Source organism: Oncorhynchus mykiss, chromosome 25 (genome assembly GCF_057628025.1).
Source record: "Oncorhynchus mykiss isolate SJ-2025 chromosome 25, ASM5762802v1, whole genome shotgun sequence".
NCBI lineage: Eukaryota > Metazoa > Chordata > Actinopteri > Salmoniformes > Salmonidae > Oncorhynchus > Oncorhynchus mykiss.
The window spans coordinates 4,339,975-4,367,865 of NC_143046.1; the positions used below are offsets into that span (position 1 = coordinate 4,339,975).

Below are 27,891 nucleotides of genomic sequence, written 5' to 3' on the forward strand. Positions count from 1 at the left end.
AGAGAGAGGAAACAGGGTTATTTATATACCTACCTACCTCCCTCCCTACCTACATATACACACAGTACTATCATGGCCGAAAGGGTTACAGAATATACAGTGCATTCAGAAAGTATTCAGACCCCTTGACTTTTTCCACATTTTGTTACAGCCCAATTCTAAAATTGATTAAAATTGTTTTTCTTCCCTCATCAATACACACTACCTCGTGCAGCCCATTTCCTTAATAGACCACTACTTTTGACCAGCGTCCTATGTAGAAAATAGGGTAGTATTTACGACAGACAGTGTTTCCCAAACAAGCCCTCCGTTGGAACACCTAGCAGTTTCACACACAGCAACTATAAACAATTAACACATTAGCTGAATCAGAGGTGATAGACTAGTGCTGGAATGATTCAAAGATGTAGCGCCCTAGAAATTCTACACTGATCAATTTAACACATTCTCAGCTGACATTTCTCATGTCACCCAGTTAGGGCTAGAGGTCGACCGATTAATCGGAATGGCCGATTAATTAGGGCCGATTTCATGTTTTCATAACAATCGGAAATCGGTATTTTTGGGCGCCGATTTGCCATTTTGTAATTTATTTTTACACCTTTATTTAATCTTTATTTAACTAGGCAAGTCAGTTAAGAACATGTTCTTATTTTAAATGACGGCCTAGGAACAGTGGGTTAACTGCCTTGTTCAGGGGCAGAACGACAGATTTTCACCTTGTCAGCTCGGGGGATCAATCTTGCAACCTTAACTAGTCCAACGCAATAACGACCTGCCCCTCTCTCTCTCGTTGCACTCCACAAGGAGACTGCCTGTTACGCGAATGCAGTAAGCCAAGGTAAGTTTCTAGCTAGCATTAAACTTATCTTATAAAAAACAATCATAATCACTAGTTAACTACACATGGTTGATGATATTACTAGTTTATCTAGCGTGTCCTGTGTTGCATATAATCTGACTGAGCATACAAGTATCTGACTGAGCGGTGGTAGGCAGAAGCAGGCGCGTAAACACTTTCATGCCTTTTGCCAGCAGCTCTTCATTGTGCGTCAAGCATTGCGCTGTTTATGACTTCAAGCCTATCAACTCACGAGATGAGGCTGGTGTAACTGAAGGGAAATGGCTAGCTAGTTAGCGTGCGCCTATTGTCGTTGTGTTGCTGGTTCGAGCCCAGGGAGGAGCGAGGAGAGGGACGGAAGCTACAGTGCCTTGCGAAAGTATTCGGCCCCCTTGAACTTTGCGACCTTTTGCCACATTTCAGGCTTCAAACATAAAGATATAAAACTGTATTTTTTTGTGAAGAATCAACAACAAGTGGGACACAATCATGAAGTGGAACGAAATTTATTGGATATTTCAAACTTTTTTAACAAATCAAAAACTGAAAAATTGGGTGTGCAAAATTATCTCTGCTGTTCCCTGAACACTGCGGCTCTCTGTGTCATTCAGACCAGAGGTGGCTGATAATCTGGGTTGTATTCATTAGTGCACAACGTAGCAAAACGTTTTGCGACAGACAGACAAATAATGTAGGCCTAGTACAATTCATGACACAATATCCAGGAAACAAACAGAGGGACACTTAGAGAGAATGTTTTCAGGCTTGTCCACTCTTGTTCCACATACTATCCAAAAGCCAGTCTGTCCCCAAACAAATATCCTCCAACTCCATAGAAATCATATAACTGCCCTTGCTGAATGCATTAAAACGTATCTGACAAAGTAATTCAGGTTTAATGACATTGATCCAGCTTATTCCCTTCGCTCACAGCCAGCACAACACATAACCCGTGTCATTTTAAGAACCAAGGACAACCGGACACCTTAGGCCACTTGCTGCTCTCGCCAAATGAGTTACACGCCTACTGCTGACCTCAGCCCTCCCCTCTTACCCTAACGCTCACTCCTCCAAGGTATCCAAAACCCCACCATGACAACTCACCATACAATGCAAACATACCTTGTCTTGAGGCCCTCCTGGTAACCCAAAGGTGGCAGAAAGCTACAGTAGTTAAGCAGGATGGGCTGACTCTCTCCCTTCCCGTTGGCAGAGCAAGCCCTCCCCTCTCCTGGTGACACAGCTAGGCGGCCAGGCTAGCCCTCTCCTCCCCCTCCACCACACCCCTCTCCTCCTCAGAGAGCTATATAAGGAATGTAAAACTACACCAAATTATTTCAGCCCTACACCCACATGAGTCACAGAGAGGGGGGCAGCAACGGCGAGAAGGAGCAGGAGAGAGCGAGAGAGAGGGTAAGAGAGTGAGCGAGAGGGTAAAAGAGAGTCAGCGAGGGACCATCAACTACGCATATTATCTGGCACACGGTTTCTCACAAAAAAAAAAGCCAAAAGATATTCAGAACGGGAGGAATGGAAGAGGAAGAGAAGTGAAGACCACTGAGGAACACGTTCCTTCCAGAGGGCATGCAGCACAGCTCAGTAGATTATAACCTCAACCAAACCACCAATTAGAATATAGGACATCAAAGGCCTTAAATCTGATTGGACTTTTCCTCTATGTAATGAAAAAAAGTTACTTTGATTTACGTTGAAAAGTAAATCCAAAGAATTGATCATGTCTAGGCTACTAAAACAAATCAACCCAACAAGCTTCTGCTATTAGAAAGTGCTATCTGCCCTCTGTTTATTTTTACTAGGCAAGTCAGTTAAGAACAAATTCTTATTTTCAATGACGGCCTAGGAACAACTGCCTGTTCAGGGGCAGAGCGACAGAAGTTTACCTTGTCAGCTTCCAACCTTCCGGTTACTAGTCCAACTCTCTAACCACTAGGCTACCCTGCCGCCCTCTGAACTAGCTCCTGGTAGTGTGTTCATATAGACGTCAGCAAGAGTAGCTCTCCACTGCCTAGTATCCTACATATCTAAATAGGTGTTAAATCTAGACTGATGTAACGTGTGAAAAGTCACACCAACAAAACTTAAAAAGGGATGGTAACAATTAGAGAATCCTGTCACTAGGCCTCACCAGTATTTCATCCATGACCAGAGACATATTTTAATGACAGTCCATAAGAACAGCCAGCAAGAGGTCCTGTAAATAGATACTACAATACGACTTGTTAATATCCTACAATACAGCTTGTTAATATCCTACAATACGACTTGTTAATATCCTACAATACGACTTGTTAATATACTACAATATCGTCTTTAGCTAAATACGACTTGTTAATATCCTACAATACACCAAATTAATATTTATGTAGCCTAAACCCGTGAATCAAAATGAAAAGTTAAGAGTTAAATAGAATTAAAACAAAGCTTCAATTGCACATGACAAAATATTGAAACAGACTGACCAACTGAAAGCTATGATCTCTTATTGATGTCACTTTTTAAATTCACTTCAAAATCCCTAGAGATGAAGGGGAGGAGACAGATTAAATAAATTGTTTTTTTAAGCCTTGAGAAAATTGAGACATGGATTGTGTATTTGTTCAATACAGAGATTGAACGGGCAAGACAACATATTTAAGTGCCTTTGAATGGGGTATGGTAGTAGGTGCCAGGCGCACCGGTTTGTTGTAAGACCTGCAACGCTGCTGGGTTTTTTTAAAACACTCAACAGTTTCCTGTGTGTATCAAGAATGGTCCACCACCCAAAGGACGACCTGCAAACTTCACACAACTGTGGGAGGCATTGTAGTCAACATGGACCAGCATCCCTGTGGAACGCTTGACACCTTGTTGAGTCCATGTCCCGACAAAATTGAGGCTGTTCTGGAGGACAAAATGGGTGTATCTTCATTGTGATACATTAAAAAAAAAAGACCAGCATTCACTAGAATATGTTGAGTTGTGTTTCCATTATCAATCAACTGGTGCTATTCAAATATATGTTTTAAAAAGTCCCATCCATAATATTACGGCTCTTACGCACACTACTAACATAGATAGGATACAACACCATACAATACAGACAGACTCTTGTAAAAACGAAGGAAAACTGTTACACAACTTTGGAAAAAGACCAGGTTTTGGTCATTAATATTATGGAAGGTGATGAAGAGAAAAGGCTGCGGGATCAAGACTCGATCCACATTGAGATCTAGACCGCTAAATTATGTATTACAGTTTTATTCCACTTAAACAGCAACTTAAATATGATACTGTATTATCATTGTAACGTTATATAGTCTAGCGTCAGACAAGGGTATATTTTTATAGACTTGGCTACAACATACTTCCATGGATCCATAGTTGCGTTTATAAGTTAAAATACGCTCTCTCCATTATCCCACCATTATCCTACCTCCTTATCATTATGGGGACCGCCGGACATCGTGTCGACCTACGGTAGACCAGATCTGAAAGAAATGTGTGAGTCAAACACGTAAACTTCAGACTTCCTCAACCTGGACGTCAGGAACACTGTGGATCTCTTCTTCTTAAGCAGCAACCAGCGTTCATTCTCTGCTTCTTCTTCGATGGGTTTAACGGCGGTTGGCATCCAATGTTAATTGTGTGTTACCGCCACCATGTGGACGGGGTGTAGAATAGGAAAACAAAACAACAAAAAAAACTTGTATTTTCATTTTTAAAATGTAATCTTTATTTAACCAGGCAAGTCAGTTAAGACCAAATTCTTATTTACAATGACGGCCCACCCCGGGGCAAATGTGCGCCGCCCTATGAAATTCCCAACAACGACCAGATGTGAAACAGCTTGGAGATACAGTGCCTTAGACCGCTGCACCACTCGGGAGCCCCAGGAAAGGGGGAAAACGACATCATACAAAATACATCCCCACACTGGTCTGTGATGGAGCTACATCCCCACACTGGTCTGTGATGGAGCTACATCCCCACACTGGTCTGTGATGGAGCTACATCCCTACACTGGTCTGTGATGGAGCTACATCCCTACACTGGTCTGTGATGGAGCTACATCCCTACACTGGCTCAGGGGCCTGTGATGGAGCTACATCCCTACACTGGTCTGTGATGGAGCTACATCCCTACACTGGTCTGTGATGGAGCTACATCCCTACACTGGTCTGTGATGGAGCTACATCCCTACACTGGTCTGTGATGGAGCTACATCCCTACACTGGTCTGTGATGGAGCTACATCCCTACACTGGTCTGTGATGGAGCTACATCCCTACACTGGCTCAGGGGCCTGTGATGGAGCTACATCCCCACACTGGTCTGTGATGGAGCTACATCCCTACACTGGCTCAGGGGCCTGTGATGGAGCTACATCCCCACACTGGTCTGTGATGGAGCTACATCCCTACACTGGTCTGTGATGGAGCTACATCCCCACACTGGTCTGTGATGGAGCTACATCCCTACACTGGTCTGTGATGGAGTTACATCCCTACACTGGTCTGTGATGGAGCTACATCCCTACACTGGTCTGTGATGGAGCTACATCCCTACACTGGTCTGTGATGGAGCTACATCCCTACACTGGCTCAGGGGCCTGTGATGGAGCTACATCCCCACACTGGTCTGTGATGGAGCTACATCCCTACACTGGTCTGTGATGGAGCTACATCCCCACACTGGTCTGTGATGGAGCTACATCCCTACACTGGCTCAGGGGCCTGTGATGGAGCTACATCCCTACACTGGTTCAGGGGTCTGTGATGGAGCTACATCCCTACACTGGCTCAGGGGCCTGTGATGGAGCTACATCCCTACACTGGCTCAGGGGCCTGTGATGGAGCTACATCCCTACATTGGCTCAGGGGTCTGTGATGGAGCTACATCCCTACACTGGCTCAGGGGCCTGTGATGGAGCTACATCCCTACACAGCTCCAAACAGATGTACAGTCACGTGTCACTCAAACAGGTGAGAGGTTAGTGTCACCTCCAGGCCACCAGAGGAACCTCAGGATGTCAACATTCCTCTGTAGTCAATGCACAGCTCACACAGCTGGGTGACGAGGCAGCTCCAAACAGGTGAGAGGTTAGTGTCACCTCCAGGCCACCAGAGGAACCTCAGGATGTCAACATTCCTCTGTAGTCAATGCACAGCTCACACAGCTGGGTGACTAAAAAACAAATCAGTGTCTGTTGAAGAGGAGGCAGTGCAACTTGCCAAGGATGTCACAGCTACTTGTCATGAAGGAAGATTTAATCTCTCCAAGTGGGCGAGCAATAGTCAAACTGTACTAGCCTCCATCTCAGAAAACTGACAGAGCTAAAGAGGCGAAACTGTTGAAATTGGACAGAGACAAACCTCCCATTGAAAGAGCATTGGGAGTTACAATGGTGGGTGGAGAGCGACACCTGTTTACCTTTAATGTTACCATAATAAGACCAACCCCACACAGGTAGAGGAGTTCTACCCACGGCGAGTTCTACCCACGGCGAGTTCTACCCACGGCGAGTTCTACCCATGATCCCCTGGGCTTCCTCGTTCCCTTTACCCTGCCTGCAAAACAGCTGTGTTACCAGGAGCTGCGTTACCAGGAGCTGCGTTACCAGGAGCTGCGTTACCAGGAGCTGCGTTACCAGGAGCTGTGGCTGGGATAAGAATATTTCCAGGTGATTCTCTGAAAAGTGGATGAAATGGATTAGGGATCTTAAAAATAAATTAAAAAATCTACTTTACGATTGAAAGGTATATTAAGCTGTCTTTGGCCAACTCACTCAAGCTCAACTGCACCAGTTCTCAGATGAGCAGTGAGCTAGGTTACGGGACAGTGAGCTAGGTTACGGGACAGTGAGCTAGGTTACGGGACAGTGAGCTAGGTTACGGGACAGTGAGCTAGGTTACGGGACAGTGAGCTAGGTTTCGGGACAGTGAGCTAGGTTACGGGACAGTGAGCTAGGTTACGGGACAGTGAGCTAGGTTACGGGACAGTGAGCTAGGTTTCGGGACAGTGAGCTAGGTTTCGGGACAGTGAGCTAGGTTTCGGGACAGTGAGCTAGGTTACGGGACAGTGAGCTAGGTTAGGGGACAGTGAGCTGGGTTACGGGACAGTGAGCTGGGTTACGGGACAGTGAGCTAGGTTACGGGACAGTGAGCTAGGTTACGGGACAGTGAGCTAGGTTACGGGACAGTGAGCTAGGTTACGGGACAGTGAGCTAGGTTACGGGACAGTGAGCTAGGTTACGGGACAGTGAGCTAGGTTACGGGACAGTGAGCTAGGTTACGGGACAGTGAGCTAGGTTACGGGACAGTGAGCAGAATGGGGGCCAAGGAATAAGTTAGCCCTAAATATTTCAAAATCTAAAAGCATTGCATTTTGGACAAACACTTCACTAAACCTCAACTAAATCTTGTAATAAATAATGTGGAAAATTGAGCAAGTTGAGGTGACTAAACTGCTTGGAGTAACCCTGAATTGTAAACCGTCATGGTCAAAACATGTTGATACAACAGTAGCTAAGATGGGGAGAAGTCTGTCCATAATAAAGCGCTGCTTCTTAACTTCTTGGTGACAGGGGGCAGTATTTTCACATCCGGATGAAATGCATGCCCAAATTCAACTGTCATCTGCTACTCATCCCCAGAAGATAAGATATACATATTATTAGATTTGGATAGAAAACACTCTGAAGTTTCTAAAACTGTTTGAATCATGTCTGAGTATAACAGAACTTATTTAGCAGGCGAAACCCTGAGGACAAACCATTCCGATTTATTTTTTTTTAGGTCACTTTTCAATTCATTGGGAATCCAGATTTCTAAGAGACTTTCCTGCAGTTCCTACCACTTCCACTGGGTGTCACCAGTCTTTAGAAATTGGTTGAGGTTATTCCCTTTCTGTAATGAAGTAGCCCTGTTCAGAACGAGGGTCATTTGTAGTGTACTGTTAGATAGAGGCACGTGACCAGAAAGCTAGCTACAGTTTGTTTTCCTCCGGTATTGAACACAGATCATCCCTTCTTCAATTTGATTGATTATTTACGTTAAACAAATACCTAAAGTTGTATTACAAAAGTAATTTGAAATGTTTTGGCAAAGTTTACAAGTAACTTGAGATATTTTGTAGTCACCGGTGTTTTTCTGGATGAAACGCGCCAAATAAAGGGACATTTTGGATATATGGACGGAATTAATCGAACAAAAAGGACCATTTGTGATGTTTATGGGACATATTGGAGTGGCAACAAAAGAAGCTCGTCAAAGGCATGAATTATATTTTTATTTCTGCGTATTGTGTCGCGCCTGCAGAGTTGAAATATGCTTCTCTCTCTTTGTTTACGGAGGTGCTATCCTCAGATAATAGCATCGTTTGCTTTTGCCGAAAAGCCTTTTTTAAATCTGGCTGGATTCACAACAAGTGTAGCTTTAATTTGCTATCTTGCATGTGTGATTTAATGAAAGTTAAATAAATTACTGTAAAAATCTGAATTTGGCGCTCTGCATTTTCCCTGGTTTACAACACTATCAACAAGGCAGGTCCTACAGGCCCTAGTTGTCACACCTGGACTACTGTTCAGTCATGTGCTACAAAGAGGGACTTAGGGAAACTGCAATTGGCTCAGAACAGCACGGCTGGCCCTTGGATGTACACAGAGATCTAACATTAATAATATGGCTGCCAATCTCTCCTGGCTTAAATTGGAGGAGATGTTGACTTCATCACTACTTGTTATTTGTGAGAGGTATTGACATGTTGAAAACCCTGAGCTGGTTGTTTAAATGACTAGCACACAGCTTAGACACCGATGCATACCCCACAAGACATGCCACCAAAGGTCTCTTCACAGTCCCCAAGTCCAGAACAGACTATGGGAGGCACACAGTACTACATAGAGCCATAACTACATGGAACTCTATTCCACATCAGATCAATGCAAGCAGTAGAATCAGATTTAAAAACAGATTTAAAAAAAATACACCTTATGGAACAGTGGGGACTGTGAAGCAACACAACAATTGGCACAAACACATGATAACATACGCACTATACACACACATGGATTTTGTGTTGTAGATGTGTGATGGTGGAGTAGGGGCCTGAGGGCACACAGTGTGTTGAGAAATCTGTTATGATTGTATTGTAGTGTTTTTACAATTGTATCGCTGCCATCAGCTGCCTAGGAATACAAATACAATCTCTGGAAAGCACAGCTTGGAAAGCAAATGGCTCGTTCTTAAAAGAGAATACTCTAATCTGTTTGGTGTACTTGTAACGGATGTGAAACGGCTAGCTTAGTTCGCGGTGGCGCGCGCTAAATAGCGTTTCAATCGGTGACGTCACTTGCTCTGAGACCTTGAAGTGAGACCTTGAAGTAGTAGTTCCCCTTGCTCTGCAAGGGCCGCAGCTTTTGTGGAGCGATGGGTAACTGTTGTTGATGTGTGCAGAGGGTTCGCGCGAGGGGACGGTTTAAAGTTATACTGTTACATACGCTACCAAAATATTTATAAACTTCCAAATAGGCCTATTGTTTTACAAAGTGAAACGAGAGAGAGAGAGCGAGAGCGAGAGCGAGAGAGAGACTTTTGGCACGAGTGCATTGGCCATCACCAGTGAGTGAGCTGTGCATCATTGGGTGAGTCAGTGAAACTGGAAAGCATTGTTATGACTATAAATATCCTCCTCATATTGTAGCCTACAATATGCGTCTTCACACACCTTGGCCTAGGCTACTGATGGATTCAAGACAAGGTCGTTATTATTGATCTCAGATTGACCGTGTCAAAGTAGCCCGTCATTTCAATCCATTGTGTGGTAATATGTTGCTTTCTGGGAACTCGGAAGAAAACGAGGTCGAATCATAACGTCAGTGATCTTCAGGCCGGACCGTTCTAAACTCGTTTTCCCAGCCGGAGCTCATTTTTGGAACACTGGTTACTTTGAGCACTGTGCCACACGTTGGCTCTCCATTGAACCAGCGGTTTCACGCATTCTGGACCAGTGGGAGGAGCTTAGGCTGCATTTCGCAGTCACCAAGTCCAGTGAACACTGCTACATGGCTGAGGGTTTATACTCCTGGTACAGTGAACACTGCTACATGGCTGAGGGTTTATACTCCTGGTACAGTGAACACTGCTACATGGCTGAGGGTTTATACTCCTGGTACAGTGAACACTGCTACATGGCTGAGGGTTTATACTCCTGGTACAGTGAACACTGCTACATGGCTGAGGGTTTATACTCCTGGTACAGTGAACACTGCTACATGGCTGAGGGTTTATACTCCTGGTACAGTGAACACTGCTACCTGGCTGAGGGTTTATACTCCTGGTACAGTGAACACTGCTACCTGGCTGAGGGTTTATACTCCTGGTACAGTGAACACTGCTACCTGGCTGAGGGTTTATACTCCTGGTACAGTGAACACTGCTACCTGGCTGAGGGTTTATACTCCTGGTACAGTGAACACTGCTACCTGGCTGAGGGTTTATACTCCTGGTACAGTGAACACTGCTACCTGGCTGAGGGTTTATACTCCTGGTACAGTGAACACTGCTACCTGGCTGAGGGTTTATACTCCTGGTACAGTGAACACTGCTACCTGGCTGAGGGTTTATACTCCTGGTACAGTGAACACTGCTACATGGCTGAGGGTTTATACTCCTGGTACAGTGAACACTGCTACATGGCTGAGGGTTTATACTCCTGGTACAGTGAACACTGCTACCTGGCTGAGGGTTTATACTCCTGGTACAGTGAACACTGCTACATGGCTGAGGGTTTATACTCCTGGTACAGTGAACACTGCTACATGGCTGAGGGTTTATACTCCTGGTACAGTGAACACTGCTACCTGGCTGAGGGTTTATACTCCTGGTACAGTGAACACTGCTACCTGGCTGAGGGTTTATACTCCTGGTACAGTGAACACTGCTACCTGGCTGAGGGTTTATACTCCTGGTACAGTGAACACTGCTACCTGGCTGAGGGTTTATACTCCTGGTACAGTGAACACTGCTACCTGGCTGAGGGTTTATACTCCTGGTACAGTGAACACTGCTACCTGGCTGAGGGTTTATACTCCTGGTATAGTGAACACTGCTACATGGCTGAGGGTTTATACTCCCATGTACAGTGAACATTGGCTGAGGGTTTATACTCCCATGTACAGTGAACACTGGCTGAGGGTTTATACTCCCATGTACAGTGAACACTGGCTGAGGGTTTATACTCCTGGTACAGTGATCCTCAAAACATATTGTATCTGACTCTTTTGAAGTCAGTGCTGGGTGAGGTACAGTAGTGCTGGGTGAGGTACAGTAGTGCTGGGTGAGGTACAGTAGTGCTGGGTGAGGTACAGTAGTGCTGGGTGAGGTACAGTAGTGCTGGGTGAGGTACAGTTGGCCATCAAGGCTTTTGAGGGAGAGCAAGTAGATCCTCTTAAGCTACTTGACAGCTTGGTTAGCCAGATCAAGCCTGTGAGCAGCAGGGTGCTGATTCCACTTGCAAATGTTGATGTCCTCAAAGGGCCAATAGACTGATACACCAGTCCCAAACAGTACCTTGGTTACCTTTTTGAGTCAAAGGTAGTTGAGCTACACCTTGCGCCTGAGGATGAAAACAATGTCCGAAAGCAGTGTGTTTGAGCCTTCACCATCTCCCTCACTAATGAGTTGAGGGTGAGACTGCCGGACAATATCCAACATCGAAGCATTGCAGTACATGTCAGTTTTCAATGTGGAGGAAACTCTAAAGCACAATAAGAGCCCTGGAGAAATACTAAAAATAGCCAAGCTCCTTGGCTACTCCCCTGCAGAGATAGACAAGATGGTCCAGCAATGGCGTGCCATCCATCTTAGTAAATGGAATGAGACAAACAACACACTGGGCTTCTGGAGTGAGATCTGGAAGTTCAGGGATGCAGCTGATATCAACCCGTTTCAAGAACTTGCCATGGCTGCTGTGTCTGTGTTGTCCTTGCCATGGCTGCTGTGTCTGTGTTGTCCTTGCCATGGCTGCTGTGTCTGTGTTGTCCTTGCCATGGCTGCTGTGTCTGTGTTGTCCTTGCCATGGCTGCTGTGTCTGTGTTGTCCTTGCCATGGCTGCTGTGTCTGTGTTGTCCTTGCCACACTCGAATGCTGAAGTCGAGAGAGTATTTAGCCAGATGAGTGTGGTAAAACGCAAACTTAGAAATGGGATGTCCTTGCAGACCCTTAACTCCATCTTGTACATTCGATATGGACTGAAGCTGTCTGGTGAGGCTTGCTATGAGCACCAGCTGCCTGATAATGTGTTGCAGCTTTTTGGCACATCAGCTGCTTACTCAGTTTACATTTATTATGTATTTTCTTTCTGTGAGCCAGCACAGCCTGTGTGTGTGTTTGGAGGGGGGTCTGGGGGAAAAAAAAACACAATTAACCTGAATTAGGGCCAGACTAGTTATCATAATTGTCTCACATTGCCATTGACAGTTTTTTTCTATTGTCTCTTTTTGGTCCATTAGGTTGTTAATGTAGATTGTATACAAAAAAACATTATGGTTAAAAATGTTCATGTTTTACTGTGACTTGTTGTAGGCTCCTACGTGAACCATAAGGATAAAAACCAAACCAAATTAAGAAAACTAAACAAATAAACAAAAAATAATAATTAAAAACGAAGTAACTGTCTCTTTTGGGTCACTTTTTCCAGTCCCAAGCCCAGATAAAAGAGGATGGTTGGAATTGTGACATAATGTAGTTCTAAACATATGTAGTTCTAAACATATTTAGGGTGTTTTTTTACTCACTTCTTGTCTCTCCCACGGAGTTATTCCTCTCTCCCACAGCGTCCATCACAATTACATGCCCATGGCCAATTACACAAATTAGGTGATGAAGTCATTTAGTGACTTCTAGGACAGCCAATAACTACTTTCCTTACTGGGGAGTTGGCAACACTGCTTCAGATACCAGTTGGGTAATAGAAGTGCATTTCTAGGTTTCTCCAGCAGATAGAGACACATCCTAATAAACCAAAAGGTTGGAAGTACGTGTGGCAGGGCTAGGCAAATTGAAAGTGAACAATCATGAATCATCACAGACAGAAAGAAGCTCGCTTAAACGTTAGTCCTTATTCATTCTTCTATTAGCTGACAACCGTCCATGAAAAAGTTCTGCATGATTCAGATATATCCATCATCATAACTCCTCTCTCGGCTGAATTAATCGATAAGCCAGCAAGATAACAATCAATAATTATAACGTTAGATACATTCCACTTTTGTTGAAAGATGGCTGATGCAGATTTCGGGTTTGCATCTGACAACGGAGTGCTGCCTGTCGAGGTGGACCCAGCTGCAGCTTTCTTAGCTCAGCAAGAAAGCGAAATAGCGGTGATAGAGGATAACGAGGCCGGCGTCGGGGCTTTGCAGGGATCCGCTGAGCAGCAGCCCGCGGCCGATTCACCTGTACAATATGGTAAATTGCTAACTATGCTAAGTTAGCATGTTAACTAAAACTAACTCCTAACTAGAAGTACATAAACGAAGACAATAAAATAAAAATACTTTTATTAGTACCATAACTAGGTAGTTAATTCTTACCAGACAACTTGTTAAGTTAGTTTGTTTTGGCTAAGTTTTAGCCTGGCTTTTTAGTTAGCAAAGTGGCTAACGTTAGCTTGTTAGTTGATTGACAGCTTTCCATGTAAACAGTCATGTTAGTTGGAGCAGCAGCTCATCACACTCTGAGTTGAATTATAAACTCAAGTTTGTCCGATATAATTGTTTGGATGTGATTGTGTAAATGTATTGAAGTTACCCTCAGGCTAAATTGAGGCTAGTTTAGGTTACTGCCCATGCAGGTGTTTCTGCATTCTTGTCACTTATCTCTCCACCCCTAGAAAGCAAATGATGACTAGCTAGGTTAGAATAATGTAAAGCATGTCATATGTTTGTTTAAAGCCCATTTCTTTGTTTCGTCTGCCAGATGCAGGGTTTGCAGAGGCATCAACAGCCACGGTAAACGGAGACATGTTTGAGCTGGTAAGAGAATAACACTTCTAATGAGAATTCACATTTATAAGAAAATGTTTTTAGACTTGTTTTATTGTAGGTTAGTTTTGTAAGTGAGGCAGTACCTATAGCAGATGACAACACACCTGAAATAGGTACCTCTTTCTCAATGGTAAGTGATTTGTTAACAAGTAAATCTACCCATATCCGATATTTCTATGTCCTGGGAATAGTTTTTTTTTGTTTCTTACAACATCGTGCTAATCACATTAGCCTACGTTAGCTCAACTGTCCCGAGGAACGGGACACCGGTCTTGTAACTTAGAGGTTACAATTCCAATTCCTCCACATTTCAATGACTCAAACCAACTATACATTGTAAACATGAAATTAATATACAGATATGGAAAGCATTTAATGAGAAATAAAAAGGTATGCAACATGAACATATTGTCTAATTTACACATTTATGGACGGTCTCTAACTAGCCCCGGAGATAGTTTTAACTTTGGATAGCCTATTTGCCACGATTTCACACCAGCTGGCTGAAGCTAATTGGTGAAAGAATTTGGCTAACTATTCCCACCTGCGAACACACACACACACACACACGAGACACCCAAAACCAATTCCGGTTTGAATTGTCATGGCTCCTGGTATTTCTTAATGAGTCCAAATCTAAGGAAGTTCAGCAGTATTTCTGCATTTGCTCCTCAGTGTCCAGCTGTTACTACTGAATCACCTGGTGGGCCTCATGCCTTATTAGTGCTGAGCAATTAGTGTTTCTTGAGATTGGTTTCAGTTCGATTTTTAAAATTTTTAAAATAATCATAATGCTTTTTATCCCTCTCGATCGCGCATTGTCTTTATCTCCGTGTCTGCTCCGCACAGACCGGACAAGTTTAAGCGGGCGCACAATGGATTATGGTCATTGTAGTTAATTACCATGTTGTCTGCGCTAAACTATGTAGAATATCAGCCTGTTGGAAACTATAATTGGCAAAAGATCAGAATTGGGCTGCTTGTGTAAACGCAGCCTATGACTGGTGGTTCTTATGTCTCATGCCTGGTCCTGGTTCTTCCCCCCACCCCCCAGGAGTCCAACGGTCCATCGGACAGCTATGCGGCCATCGCCCAGGTGGACTCTCTGAGAGCAGAGCCTGAGAGCCTGCGTAAGTGGAGGGAGGAGCAGAAGGCACGGCTGGAGCAACTAGGTAAGTGAACAGAAGAGACTATAGTGTGGCCCAAATGGCACCTTATTCCCTATATAGTGCACTACTTTTAACCAGGGTCGATAGGGCTCTCCGGTAGAGACATACAGTCTCTACCGCTACGAGACATACAGTCTCTACCGCTACGATACATACAGTCTCTACCGCTACGATACATACAGTCTCTACCGCTACGATACATACAGTCTCTACCGCTACGATACATACAGTATTTTGTCCACTTATTGTCCACATTGACAAAGTGTGACACCTGGGGCGGCAGGGTAGCCTAGTGGTTAGAGGCAGGTAGCCTAGTGGTTAGAGCATTGGACTAGTAACCGAAAGGTTGCAAAACCCCCAAGCTGAGAAGGTACAAATCTGTCGTTCTGCCCCTGAACAGGCAGTTAACCCACTGCTCCTAGGCCGTCATTGAAAATAAGAATTTGTTCTTAACTGACTTGCCTAGTTAAATAAAGGTAAAATTAAAAAATAAATGTCACATTTTCCCTCTACCAGCTTAAAAGCTAAATAAAAGACCTGGGGGGAAAAAAAGTGAAGTTGATTAGTCTGTCTATTTGTGTGTGTGAACCACCCTTCATTTGGGTTCCACTCAGTGTCTTGTCCTGTATGGTATGCTGGAGTTTGTTCAAGCAAGCTTGTTCTTGCTGTATTGAATCTCCTGAGAAAAGAGCACCATCTTCTGTAGCTCATACAAATGCATTTCGGACTAAAATGTTTCATCCTGGGTAGTGTTAATTTGTGCACACCGTAGCAAAACGGTTCATCCTGGGTAGTGTTCATTTGTGCACACCGTAGCAAAACGTTTCATCCTGGGTAGTGTTCTTTTGTGCACACCGTAGCAAAACGTTTCATCCTGGGTAGTGTTCATTCGTGCACACCGTAGCAAAATGTTTCATCCTGGGTAGTGTTCATTCGTGCACACCGTAGCAAAACGTTTCATCCTGGGTAGTGTTCATTCGTGCACACCGTAGCAAAACATTTCGCTATTATTATTGGACATATTCAAGTAGTCCTCCCCATTTCCTTCTGTTTGCTTCCGCTTCATTCCTACTGAATAGGACCCTGGTATTGTGCACGTTCTGTTGACTGTGTATTGATCATGCTCATCGTTCCCTGTGTGTATGTCAACCCTGAAGACTCTGCGTCCAAGGCAGCGGAGGCTGAGTGGAAAGAGAAGGCCAAGAAAGAGCTGGATGACTGGCATGTGCATCAGATTGAACAGATGGAGAAGAAAAAGTCCAACAACAGGTTAGTTCCTAGCTAGCTCTTGTTTAGTTCCACCATGGTTCCCTCAAAACTACAGGGATGCAAACTAGTCACCTTTTTGGTGAAATTCCCTGTTTTGAATCTGAAGTAGGTGACCTACTTGATTCGTGTAGATACAATTAGAAAAGTTGGAGGGGGGGGGGGGGGTTAGATCACTACTGGCTGTATTTGAATGAATGATGAGCGTTTGGACCAATACTGGCTGTATCCAAGGCTCAGCCAATCGTGTTACATAACATAATGCAGCACGTGACTGAAGAGAGAAGAGACGACCAACTTACTATTTACAGCATCAGCCTGCGCTCTGAAAGACAGTTTGTCAGTTAACTTACAGCAGCGCGTCCCCTGAACCATAACGAAGAGGTACTGTAGGTCAGAAGCCTGACCACGGGGGGGGGGGGGAAGGTGATGAAGCAGTACTTCATGACCTGTAACTGAAAAAAACACCTGGCATTTGGAAAGTTTGAGGTGAGGGAGACAGTGTGGTGGAACAAGTATTGGTAGCACTGTGAAGTATCTTGCTAGCGGGATCGGATTCTCGGTTAATTAGCCAGAGAAATGTTGAGCAACATTAGCCAACTTATCAAATAATAGAGTTTATGGTGTGAAAAGGCTGTCGTGGTAACCAGCATTCTATTATAAAGGCTGTCGTGGCAACAAGCGTTCTATTATAAAGGCTGTCGTGGTAACCAGCATTCTATTATAAAGGCTGTCGTGGTAACCAGCATTCTATTATAAAGGCTGTCGTGGTAACCAGCATTCTATTATAAAGGCTGTCGTGGTAACCAGCATTCTATTATAAAGGCTGTCGTGGCAACAAGCGTTCTATTATAAAGGCTGTCGTGGTAACAAGCGTTCTGTTATAAAGGCTGTTGTGGTAACCAGCGTTCTATTATAAAGGCTGTCGTGGTAACAAGTGTTCTATTATAAAGGCTGTCGTGGTAACAAGCGTTCTGTTATAAAGGCTGTCGTGGTAACAAGCGTTCTATTATAAAGGCTGTCGTGGTTACAAGCGTTCTATTATAAAGGCTGTCGTGGTAACAAGCGTTCTATTATAAAGGCTGTCGTGGCAACAAGCGTTCTATTATAAAGGCTGTTGTGGTAACCAGCGTTCTATTATAAAGGCTGTCGTGGTAACAAGCGTTCTGTTATAAAGGCTGTCGTGGTAACAAGCGTTCTATTATAAAGGCTGTCGTGGTAACAAGCGTTCTATTATAAAGGCTGTCGTGGTAACAAGCGTTCTATTATAAAGGCTGTCGTGGTAACAAGCGTTCTATTATAAAGGCTGTCGTGGTAACAAGCGTTCTATTATAAAGGCTGTCGTGGTAACAAGCGTTCTATTATAAAGGCTGTTGTGGTAACCAGCGTTCTATTATAAAGGCTGTTGTGGTAACCAGCGTTCTATTATAAAGGCTGTCGTGGTAACCAGCATTCTATTATAAAGGCTGTCGTGGTAACAAGCGTTCTATTATAAAGGCTGTCGTGGTAACCAGCATTCTATTATAAAGGCTGTCGTGGCAACAAGCGTTCTATTATAAAGGCTGTCGTGGCAACAAGCGTTCTATTATAAAGGCTGTCGTGGTAACCAGCATTCTATTATAAAGGCTGTCGTGGTAACAAGCGTTCTATTATAAAGGCTGTCGTGGTAACCAGCATTCTATTATAAAGGCTGTCGTGGTAACAAGCGTTCTATTATAAAGGCTGTCGTGGTAACCAGCATTCTATTATAAAGGCTGTTGTGGTAACCAGCGTTCTATTATAAAGGCTGTCGTGGTAACAAGCGTTCTGTTATAAAGGCTGTCGTGGTAACAAGCGTTCTATTATAAAGGCTGTCGTGGTAACAAGCGTTCTATTATAAAGGCTGTCGTGGTAACAAGCGTTCTATTATAAAGGCTGTCGTGGTAACAAGCGTTCTATTATAAAGGCTGTCGTGGTAACAAGCGTTCTATTATAAAGGCTGTCGTGGTAACAAGCGTTCTATTATAAAGGCTGTTGTGGTAACCAGCGTACTATTATAAAGGCTGTCGTGGTAACAAGCGTTCTATTATAAAGGCTGTCGTGGTAACAAGCGTTCTATTATAAAGGCTGTCGTGGTAACCAGCGTACTATTATAAAGGCTGTCGTGGTAACAAGCGTTCTATTATAAAGGCTGTCGTGGTAACAAGCGTTCTATTATAAAGGCTGTCGTGGTAACAAGCGTTCTATTATAAAGGCTGTCGTGGTAACCAGCGTTCTATTATAAAGGCTGTCGTGGTAACAAGCGTTCTATTATAAAGGCTGTCGTGGTAACAAGCGTTCTATTATAAAGGCTGTCGTGGTAACCAGCGTACTATTATAAAGGCTGTCGTGGTAACAAGCGTTCTATTATAAAGGCTGTCGTGGTAACAAGCGTTCTATTATAAAGGCTGTCGTGGTAATGAGGTCTATTATAAAGGCTGTCGTGGTAACGCGTTCTATTATAAAGGTTGTCGTGGTAACAAGAGTTCTATTATAAAGGTTGTCGTGGTAACAAGCGTTCTATTATAAAGGCTGTCGTGGTAACAAGCATTCTATTATAAAGGCTGTCGTGGTAACAAGCGTTCTATTATAAAGGCTGTCGTGGTAACAAGCGTTCTATTATAAAGGCTGTCGTGGTAACAAGCGTTCTATTATAAAGGCTGTCGTGGTAACAAGCGTTCTATTATAAAGGCTGTCGTGGTAACAAGCGTTCTATTATAAAGGCTGTCGTGGTAACAAGCGTTCTATTATAAAGGCTGTCGTGGTAACAAGCGTTCTATTATAAAGGCTGTCGTGGTAACAAGCGTTCTGTTATAAAGGCTGTCGTGGTAACAAGCGTTCTATTATAAAGGCTGTCGTGGTTACAAGCGTTCTATTATAAAGGCTGTCGTGGTAACAAGCGTTCTATTATAAAGGCTGTCGTGGCAACAAGCGTTCTATTATAAAGGCTGTTGTGGTAACCAGCGTTCTATTATAAAGGCTGTCGTGGTAACAAGCGTTCTGTTATAAAGGCTGTCGTGGTAACAAGCGTTCTATTATAAAGGCTGTCGTGGTAACAAGCGTTCTATTATAAAGGCTGTCGTGGTAACAAGCGTTCTATTATAAAGGCTGTCGTGGTAACAAGCGTTCTATTATAAAGGCTGTCGTGGTAACAAGCGTTCTATTATAAAGGCTGTCGTGGTAACAAGCGTTCTATTATAAAGGCTGTCGTGGTAACAAGCGTTCTATTATAAAGGCTGTTGTGGTAACCAGCGTACTATTATAAAGGCTGTCGTGGTAACAAGCGTTCTATTATAAAGGCTGTCGTGGTAACAAGCATTCTATTATAAAGGCTGTCGTGGTAACAAGCGTTCTATTATAAAGGCTGTCGTGGTAACAAGCATTCTATTATAAAGGCTGTCGTGGTAACAAGCGTTCTATTATAAAGGCTGTCGTGGTAACAAGCGTTCTATTATAAAGGCTGTCGTGGTAACCAGCGTACTATTATAAAGGCTGTCGTGGTAACAAGCGTTCTATTATAAAGGCTGTCGTTGTAACAAGCGTTCTATTATAAAGGCTGTCGTGGTAACAAGCGTTCTATTATAAAGGCTGTCGTGGTAACAAGCGTTCTATTATAAAGGCTGTCGTGGTAACCAGCGTTCTATTATAAAGGCTGTCGTGGTAACAAGCGTTCTATTATAAAGGCTGTCGTGGTAACAAGCGTTCTATTATAAAGGCTGTCGTGGTAACCAGCGTACTATTATAAAGGCTGTCGTGGTAACAAGCGTTCTATTATAAAGGCTGTCGTGGTAACAAGCGTTCTATTATAAAGGCTGTCGTGGTAACAAGCGTTCTATTATAAAGGCTGTCGTGGTAATGAGGTCTATTATAAAGGCTGTCGTGGTAACGCGTTCTATTATAAAGGTTGTCGTGGTAACAAGAGTTCTATTATAAAGGTTGTCGTGGTAACAAGCGTTCTATTATAAAGGCTGTCGTGGTAACAAGCGTTCTATTATAAAGGCTGTCGTGGTAACAAGCGTTCTATTATAAAGGCTGTCGTGGTAACAAGCGTTCTATTATAAAGGCTGTCGTGGTAACAAGCGTTCTATTATAAAGGCTGTCGTGGTAACAAGCGTTCTATTATAAAGGCTGTCGTGGTAACAAGCGTTCTATTATAAAGGCTGTCGTGGTAACAAGCGTTCTATTATAAAGGCTGTCGTGGTAACAAGCGTTCTATTATAAAGGCTGTCGTGGTAACAAGCGTTCTATTATAAAGGCTGTCGTGGTAACAAGCGTTCTATTATAAAGGCTGTCGTGGTAACAAGCGTTCTATCATAAAGGCTGTCGTGGTAACAAGCGTTCTATCATAAAGGCTGTCGTGGTAACAAGCGTTCTATTATAAAGGCTGTCGTGGTAACAAGAGTTCTATCATAAAGGCTGTCGTGGTAACTGTAATATTAGTGTATTGTTTTGTTCTTAAGACTAGGCAACAAACAACATTGGATTACTTTCTTTACATTTTTTGTTTTATCTGTGAGTCAGGTTCACATTAACCACTTTTTATTTGACACACAGAGACTGATCATATAGATTATATTCTTTGTTGTTTAGTTAGTTAAAACCTGTATTCCCCCCCAGCAGGGATTTATTGTTTCAGTGTCACCTTGTCGGGCCATCACCCGTTTGCATCCCTGAAACTAACATAACAGGAAATACGAGTTCAGACAATTTACAACATATATCACACAAAATATGAAATGTAAATTGTATCTGTAGTAGTTAACTATGAGAATTAAGAGCGTTGATATGATCAGAATGTGTGTTTCTGTGGTTATTCCGTGAGATCAGATCAGGAAATAAGATGCGTTTATAGTTTAAGCTTAAAGACTTTCGATAGACTGTCACGGAAAGTTGACTTTATTCATGTACCTAAAATATTTATTCTAATAATAACGTGGACAGGATTTCCTGGTAAATAGCTTAAACGGAGTGGAAACTGTGACAGCTGAGCTGACCTCTGCCCCCAGGGTTCCAATGTTTTGTTGGCCTGCTTTTTGGAGCAGATAGATAATGCCTCATTATTCAGGATTGGTAAGAAATTCAGAGATCAGTTTGTATGCTTGAAGGATCAGTCGTTTGTGTCTATTTCTATGTCACCAAGCTGAACTGCTGTAAACCGTCTGACCTGTCGTTTAACACCTGAACTGTTGTAAAACACCTGACCTGTCGTAAACCGTCTGACCTGTCGTAAACCGTCTGACCTGTCGTTAAACACCTGCCCTGTCGTAAAGCGTCTGACCTGTCGTTAAACGTCTGAACTGTTGTAAACACCTGACCTGTCGTAAAGCACCTGACCTGTCGGTAAACACCTGAACTGTTGTAAACACCTGACCTGTCGTAAACCGTCTGACCTGTCGTAAACCGTCTGACCTGTCGTAAACCGTCTGACCTGTCGTAAACCGTCTGACCTGTCGTAAACCGTCTGACCTGTCGTAAACCGTCTGACCTGTCGTTAAACCGTCTGACCTGTCGGTAAACACCTGAACTGTCGTAAAACACCTGACCTGTCGTAAACCGTCTGACCTGTCGTTAAACACCTGCCCTGTCGTAAACCGTCTGACCTGTCGTTAAACACCTGACCTGTCGTAAACCGTCTGACCTGTCGTTAAACACCTGCCCTGTCGTAAACCGTCTGACCTGTCGTTAAACGTCTGACCTGTCGTTAAACACCTGCCCTGTCGTAAACCGTCTGACCTGTCGTTATAAACACCTGAACTGTCGTAAAACACCTGAACTGTCGTAAAACACCTGAACTGTCGTAAAACACCTGAACTGTTGTAAAACACCTGAACTGTCGTAAAACACCTGAACTGTCGTAAAACACCTGAACTGTCGTAAAACACCTGAACTGTCGTAAAACACCTGAACTGTCGTAAAACACCTGAACTGTCGTAAAGCGTCTGACCTGTCGTAAAGCGTCTGACCTGTCGTAAAGCGTCTGACCTGTCGTAAAGCACCTGACCTGTCGTAAACCGTCTGACCTGTCGTAAACCGTCTGACCTGTCGTAAACCGTCTGACCTGTCGTTAAACACCTGACCTGTCGTAAACCGTCTGAACTGTCGTAAAACGTCTGACCTGTCGTAAAACGTCTGACCTGTCGTAAACCGTCTGACCTGTCGTTAAACACCTGCCCTGTCGTAAAGCGTCTGACCTGTCGTTAAACGTCTGACCTGTCGTTAAACACCTGACCTGTCGTAAACCGTCTGACCTGTCGTAAACCGTCTGACCTGTCGTAAACCGTCTGACCTGTCGTAAACCGTCTGACCTGTCGTAAACCGTCTGACCTGTCGTAAACCGTCTGAACTGTCGTAAAACGTCTGAACTGTCGTAAAACCTAAGGAAGTAACAAAATAACACGTAACTTCTCATTGCGTTTGACTATTAACTGATGATGAACTATGAATGACCTATTTTAATGCCCTCTTTAATCCTACACTTCAATTACTATCAAAGTATTTCTCTCCCGTTCACTTTTCTTTCTCGTCGTAAAGATATTTTATTCTCTGGGAGACTCTTTGCTTTTCTGTTCTAAAACCAACCTTCTCTCATGCTTCCCAGCAGATGTTGTCAAAGTAGCAGCTTGTAACTATAGCTCGTGTCCAGGCCAACAGCCTAAAAACCAAACATTCTGCATCCCATATAGCACCTGGTTCTCTATATTGTGTACCACTCCAAGGCCTATAGGGCTCTGTTCAAAAGTAGCCCACTAAATAGGGCAAGGAGGGGGGGGAGTTTGGGATATACCCTGAGGCTAGAAAAGTCCATTGACCTATAAATGTCAGGTTGCAGTATATTTGGCCATTGTCTCGTCTAAACTGCTGACTTCTGTGGACTATGATGGTTGAGACAATGAATGCTTGTTACCACGACAGCCTTTATAATAGAACGCTTGTTACCACGACAGCCTTTATCATAACAATGCAATTGGTTTGTCCTATACACTGACTGCACAAAACATTAGGTACACCTTCTTAATATTGTGTTGAACTGCCTCAATTCGTCGGGGTATTAACAGCCGGGGCATGAACCCTACAAGGTGTCAAGTGTTCCACAGGGATGCTGGCCCATGTTGACTCCAATGCTTCCTACAGTTGTGTCAAGTTGGCTGGTGGTGGATCTCTAGTAGAGGGCGACCGATTATGATTTTTCAACACCGATACCGATTATTGAAGGACCAAAAAAGGCCGATACCGATTAATCTGCAGATTTAAAAAAAAAAAAAAATATGAAAAAAATATTTGTAATAATGACAATTACAACAATACTGAATGAACACTTATTTTAACTTAATATAATACATCAATAAAATCCATTTAGCCTCAAATAAATAATGAAACATGTTCAATTTGGTTTAAATAATGCAAAAACAAAGTGTTGGAGAAGAAAGTAAAACTGCACTATGTGCCATGTAAGAAAGCTAACGTTTCAGTTCCTTTCTCAGAACATGAGAACATATGAAAGCTGGTGGTTCCTTTTAACATGAGACTTCAATATTCCCAGGTAAGAAGTTCTAGGTTGTAGTTATTATAGGAATTATAGGACTATTTCTCTCGATACCATTTGTGTTTCATTAACGTTTGACTATTGGATGTTCTTATAGGCACTTTAGTATTGCCAGTGTAACAGTATAGCTTCCGTCCTTCTCCTCGCTCCTCCCTGGGCTCGAACCAGGAACATATCGACAACAGCCACCCTCGAAGCAGCGTTATCCATGCAGAGCAAGGGGAACAACTACTCCAAGTCTGAGCGAGTGACGTTTGAAACGCTATTAGCGCGCACCCCACTAACTAGCTAGCCATTTCACATCGGTTACACCAGCCTAATCTCAGCGTTGCGAAGAGCTGCTGGCAAAATGCACAAAAGTGCTGTTTGAATGAATGCTTACGAGCCTGCTGCTGCCTACCATCGCTCAGTCAGACTGCTCTATCAAATATCAAATCATAGACTTAATTATGTCTAAATAATTGGTTCGCAACGATCCAGGCGGCCCAAACTGTGGCATATACCCTGACTCTGCGTGCAATGAACGCAAGAGAAGTGACACAATTTCACCTGGTTAATATTGCTAATATAGGTTTAAAAATATATACTTCTGTGTATTGATTTTAAGAAAGGCATTGATGTTTATGGTTAGGTACAGTCGTGTAACGATTGTGCTTTTTTCGCGAATGCGCTTTTGCTAAATCATCCCCCGTTTGGCGAAGTTGGCTGTCTTTGTTAGGAAGAAATAGTCTCCACACAGTTCGCAACGAGCCAGGCGGCCCAAACTGCTGCATATACCCTGACTCTGTTGCAAGAGAAGTGACACAATTTCCCTAGTTAAAATAAATTAATGTTAGCAGGCAATATTAACTAAATATGCAGGTTTAAAAATATATACTTGTGTATTGATTTTAAGAAAGGCATTGATGTTTATAGTTAGGTAAAGGTTGGAGCAACGACAGTCCTTTTTCGTGAATGCGCACCGCATCAATTATATGCAACGCAGGACACGCTAGATAAACTAGTAATATCATCAACCATGTGTAGTTAACTAGTGATTATGATTGATTGTTTTTTATAAGATAAGTTTAATTCTAGCTAGCAACTTACCTTGGCTTACTGCATTCGCGTAACAGGCAGTCTCCTTGTGGAGTGCAATGAGAGGCAGGTGGTTAGAGCGTTGGACTAGTTAACTGTTAACTGTAAGTTTGCAAGAATGAATCCCCCGAGCTGACAAGGTACAAATCTGTCGTTCTGCCCCTGAACAGGCAGAACGAGGCCATCACTGAAAATAAGAATGTGTTCTAAACTGACTTGCCTAGTTAAATAAAGGTGTAAAATATATATAATTATTATTATTATTATTTTTTTTTTTTTATCGGCGAAATCGGTGTCCAAAAATACAGATTTCCGATTATGAAAACTTGAAATCGGCCCTAATTAATCAGCCATTCCGATGAATCGGTCGACCTCTAATCTCTACTTTGAATAGCTTGTTCCATCTCATCCCACAGATACTGGTTGACTGGTTGACTGGTTGACTGGTGGACTGGTGGACTGGTGGACTGGTGGACTGGTTGACTGGTGGACTGGTTGACTGGGGACTGGTTGACTGGTGGACTGGTGGACTGGGGACTGGGCAGGCCACTGCAATAAGCTGGAGTCACTCGTGTTTGTGGAACCATCCCTGGACAATCCTTTTGGCATAGGGTGTTATCCTGCTGCAGAAATCCACTGCTGACATGGAGGGATGAACCTGATTGGCAATGATGTTCAGATATCCTGTGGTATTTAAAAACGTTGCTCCACTTTTATAAAGGGGCCCAATGTGTGTCATGAAAACACACCAGCACTCCGCCTGCCTGTAACGTTGACATGAGGCATGATGGATTCATGTACTTATGGTTTCCTCCATACTCTAGTCTTCCAATCGGCGTGAACCAGGATTCATCAGACCAGGCAATTTTTAAGTGTTTTTGTTCCCACTGCTGTGTCTTGTTTTTTTTTGGTTGGGGGTTCTGAAAGACGTGGGACTCTGTAAGGTCGTCGGCAGCCGAACCCCCGTTTAGTTTCAGAGTACAACGAGTTCTTACATTAGTTTTATGTATCTGTCAGGTTGACTGTCTGTAGTCTGTCTGTTGCTCTGCATAACTTGTGACAGGCTCCCTTTGTCCTCTTTCATCAATGACCCGTTTTCAACCAATGGCCTGCCGTTGACTTGGATGTCGGACCATTCTCAATACACACAGGAAACTGGTTGAGCGTGTGGGGGGGGAAAACCCCAGCAGCGTTGTAGTTTTTGTCTCAAAACGATGCGCCTGTCACCTACTACCATACCCTGTTCAAAGGCACTTAAATATTTTGTCTTGCCCGTTCACCGTCTGAATGGCACACAATTCATGTCTCAAAGCCTTTAAAAAAAATAATTCACTAACCCGTCTCCTCCCACCTTCATCTTCACTGATTGAAGTGGATTAAACAAGTGACATCAATAAGGGATCATAACTTTCACCTGGATTCACCTGGTCAGTCTACAATGTAGTGTTCACCCTCCTGAATCTTGTTAGTTCTTCTGTCACTATGGCTTCCTGTCCTACCAAACCTTAACTCTGTATGTTGAATGCCACTGACTCGTCTCTCTCTTCACTCCCTTCTGTCTTTTTTGCTCTGAACACCTAGGCTTGCTGATGAGACTTTCTACCCTCAGCCCAACTCTCAAGTGATAAACTTGGTGTAGGTTTTGGAACTCTTCTCTTTTTGGTTTAGTATTGTCTTGTCTTTTTTTTTTTAAACGTGTGTTACCTGTAGTTAACAGTGTTTGCATGTCCCAACTGTGAAACAAACACACTAGTTAGGCTCCATTTTGGGTCCTGGAGGGACTGTATTTGACTGTGTCTATAAATGACGACAACAGTGTTCATTGTCTTTCATCTTATCATTTCAGTTGTGAACATTTGCCAGAAATGCATGTAGCCTATTTTCAATACTGTGTGTAAGTTTTAGTCAAATGTACACCCACTGTGAGTCTGTGATGTGGAAGTGATTTGAGGGGCTGTGAGTCTGATGTGGAAGTGATTGAGTGTTTTGGCAGCATGGCATGTCAGTGGTACTAATCTCTATGGGACGGTTTTCCTGACACTGATTAATAAAATGTTATTTCAAAGGAGATGCTTATTAGTCCAGAACCAGGCTTAATCTGTGTCTGGGGAAACCGTCCCCTCAAACACCTTGTCCAACACCTCATCCATATCTCCCTTCCTCCCCTCCTCCAGGGCATCTGAAGAGGCCTTCCTGTCTGAGGCTGACGGCGACAGCCCAGGGACGGAGTGGGAGAGAGTGGCCTGTCTCTGTGACTTCAACCCCAAGACCAACAGGACGGCCAAGGACGTGTCCCGGATGCGCTCGGTCCTCATAGCCCTCAAACAGACACCTCTGGTGCGCTAGTACGGCCAATAGAACAGAAGGGTGGTGATATTTCCCTCCTTTAAAAAAAAAAGAATTTTAACGCCTACTCTTGAGTTATGAACCTTGGTTTGCATTAAGGCAGAATGTTCTAGGCTCTTTTCATATCTACTCTTGGTTCAGGGTTCCTTATATGTTCAGACCCTCCTGTTTTCTGTCATGTCTGTAACATGTGGAGAGGAAAGGTATTGTCTCTCCCGCCATCTTTCCTTATTCTGATGTAATGTATCCAGTGGATGTGATATACCTCTCACTACCTTAACATGGAACGACTGACTGCTCTCTTGTCTTTTTAACTTCCCATCAACAATGCTTCTATTTGACCGTTAACAAAATATGGTTACTGTAAATTCTTTATTAAACTTCTTTCCTCTCATAAAAGGGAGTGGGGGGGGGGTGCATTGGGTCAAACCTCTTATCTTTTAAGTGTGATTCCTCTCCCCAATATTTAGGGTGTGAAGTGTTCTTTTAATTAAATAACAGATTAGGTTCATCTCCACTGTAATTTGTATTTGATTTAATGCGTCGGGTGTAATATAGCCAGTCCTGTTCAGGTACTACATTAGGAATAG

At 43.3% G+C, this 27,891-nt stretch overlaps 2 protein-coding genes across 12 annotated transcripts in view; one reads left to right on the forward strand and one right to left on the reverse strand.

Moving 5' to 3' along the window:
- The window catches only part of LOC110489654 (PDZ and LIM domain protein 7), a 94,255-nt gene extending 89,788 nt beyond the window's left edge, over positions 1-4,467 (reverse strand). For 5 of the 8 annotated variants that reach the window (XR_016491757.1, XM_036970448.2, XM_090220068.1 and 2 more), the window contains exon 1: positions 4,275-4,467. Coding sequence is in view for 5 of the 8 variants with exons in the window: in XM_036970448.2 (XP_036826343.2) it covers positions 4,275-4,304 (30 nt within the window). In the remaining 3 variants the exon portion in view is untranslated. Of the gene's footprint in view, positions 1-1,945 lie in introns of all 8 variants that reach the window. The other 3 variants (XM_090220064.1, XM_090220067.1, XM_090220063.1) reach the window with 2 other exon arrangements.
- On the forward strand, positions 646-27,812 carry LOC110504473 (clathrin light chain A). 4 transcript variants are annotated; one of them, XM_090220070.1, is made up of 6 exons: positions 757-841; positions 13,815-13,870; positions 14,937-15,054; positions 16,209-16,320; positions 26,537-26,590; positions 27,130-27,812. In XM_090220070.1, exons 2-6 carry the CDS (start codon positions 13,859-13,861, stop codon positions 27,299-27,301), a joined length of 468 nt encoding a protein of 155 aa, XP_090076196.1. In that variant the 5' UTR covers positions 757-841; positions 13,815-13,858; the 3' UTR covers positions 27,302-27,812. The 4 variants fall into 4 exon arrangements, with proteins under 4 accessions (XP_090076197.1, XP_090076196.1, XP_036826344.2 ...); XM_036970449.2 differs by lacking the exon at positions 757-841 and adding an exon at positions 12,883-13,304; XM_090220071.1 differs by lacking the exon at positions 26,537-26,590 and having other exon boundaries at positions 646-841.
- Positions 27,813-27,891: the final 79 nt, after the last annotated feature.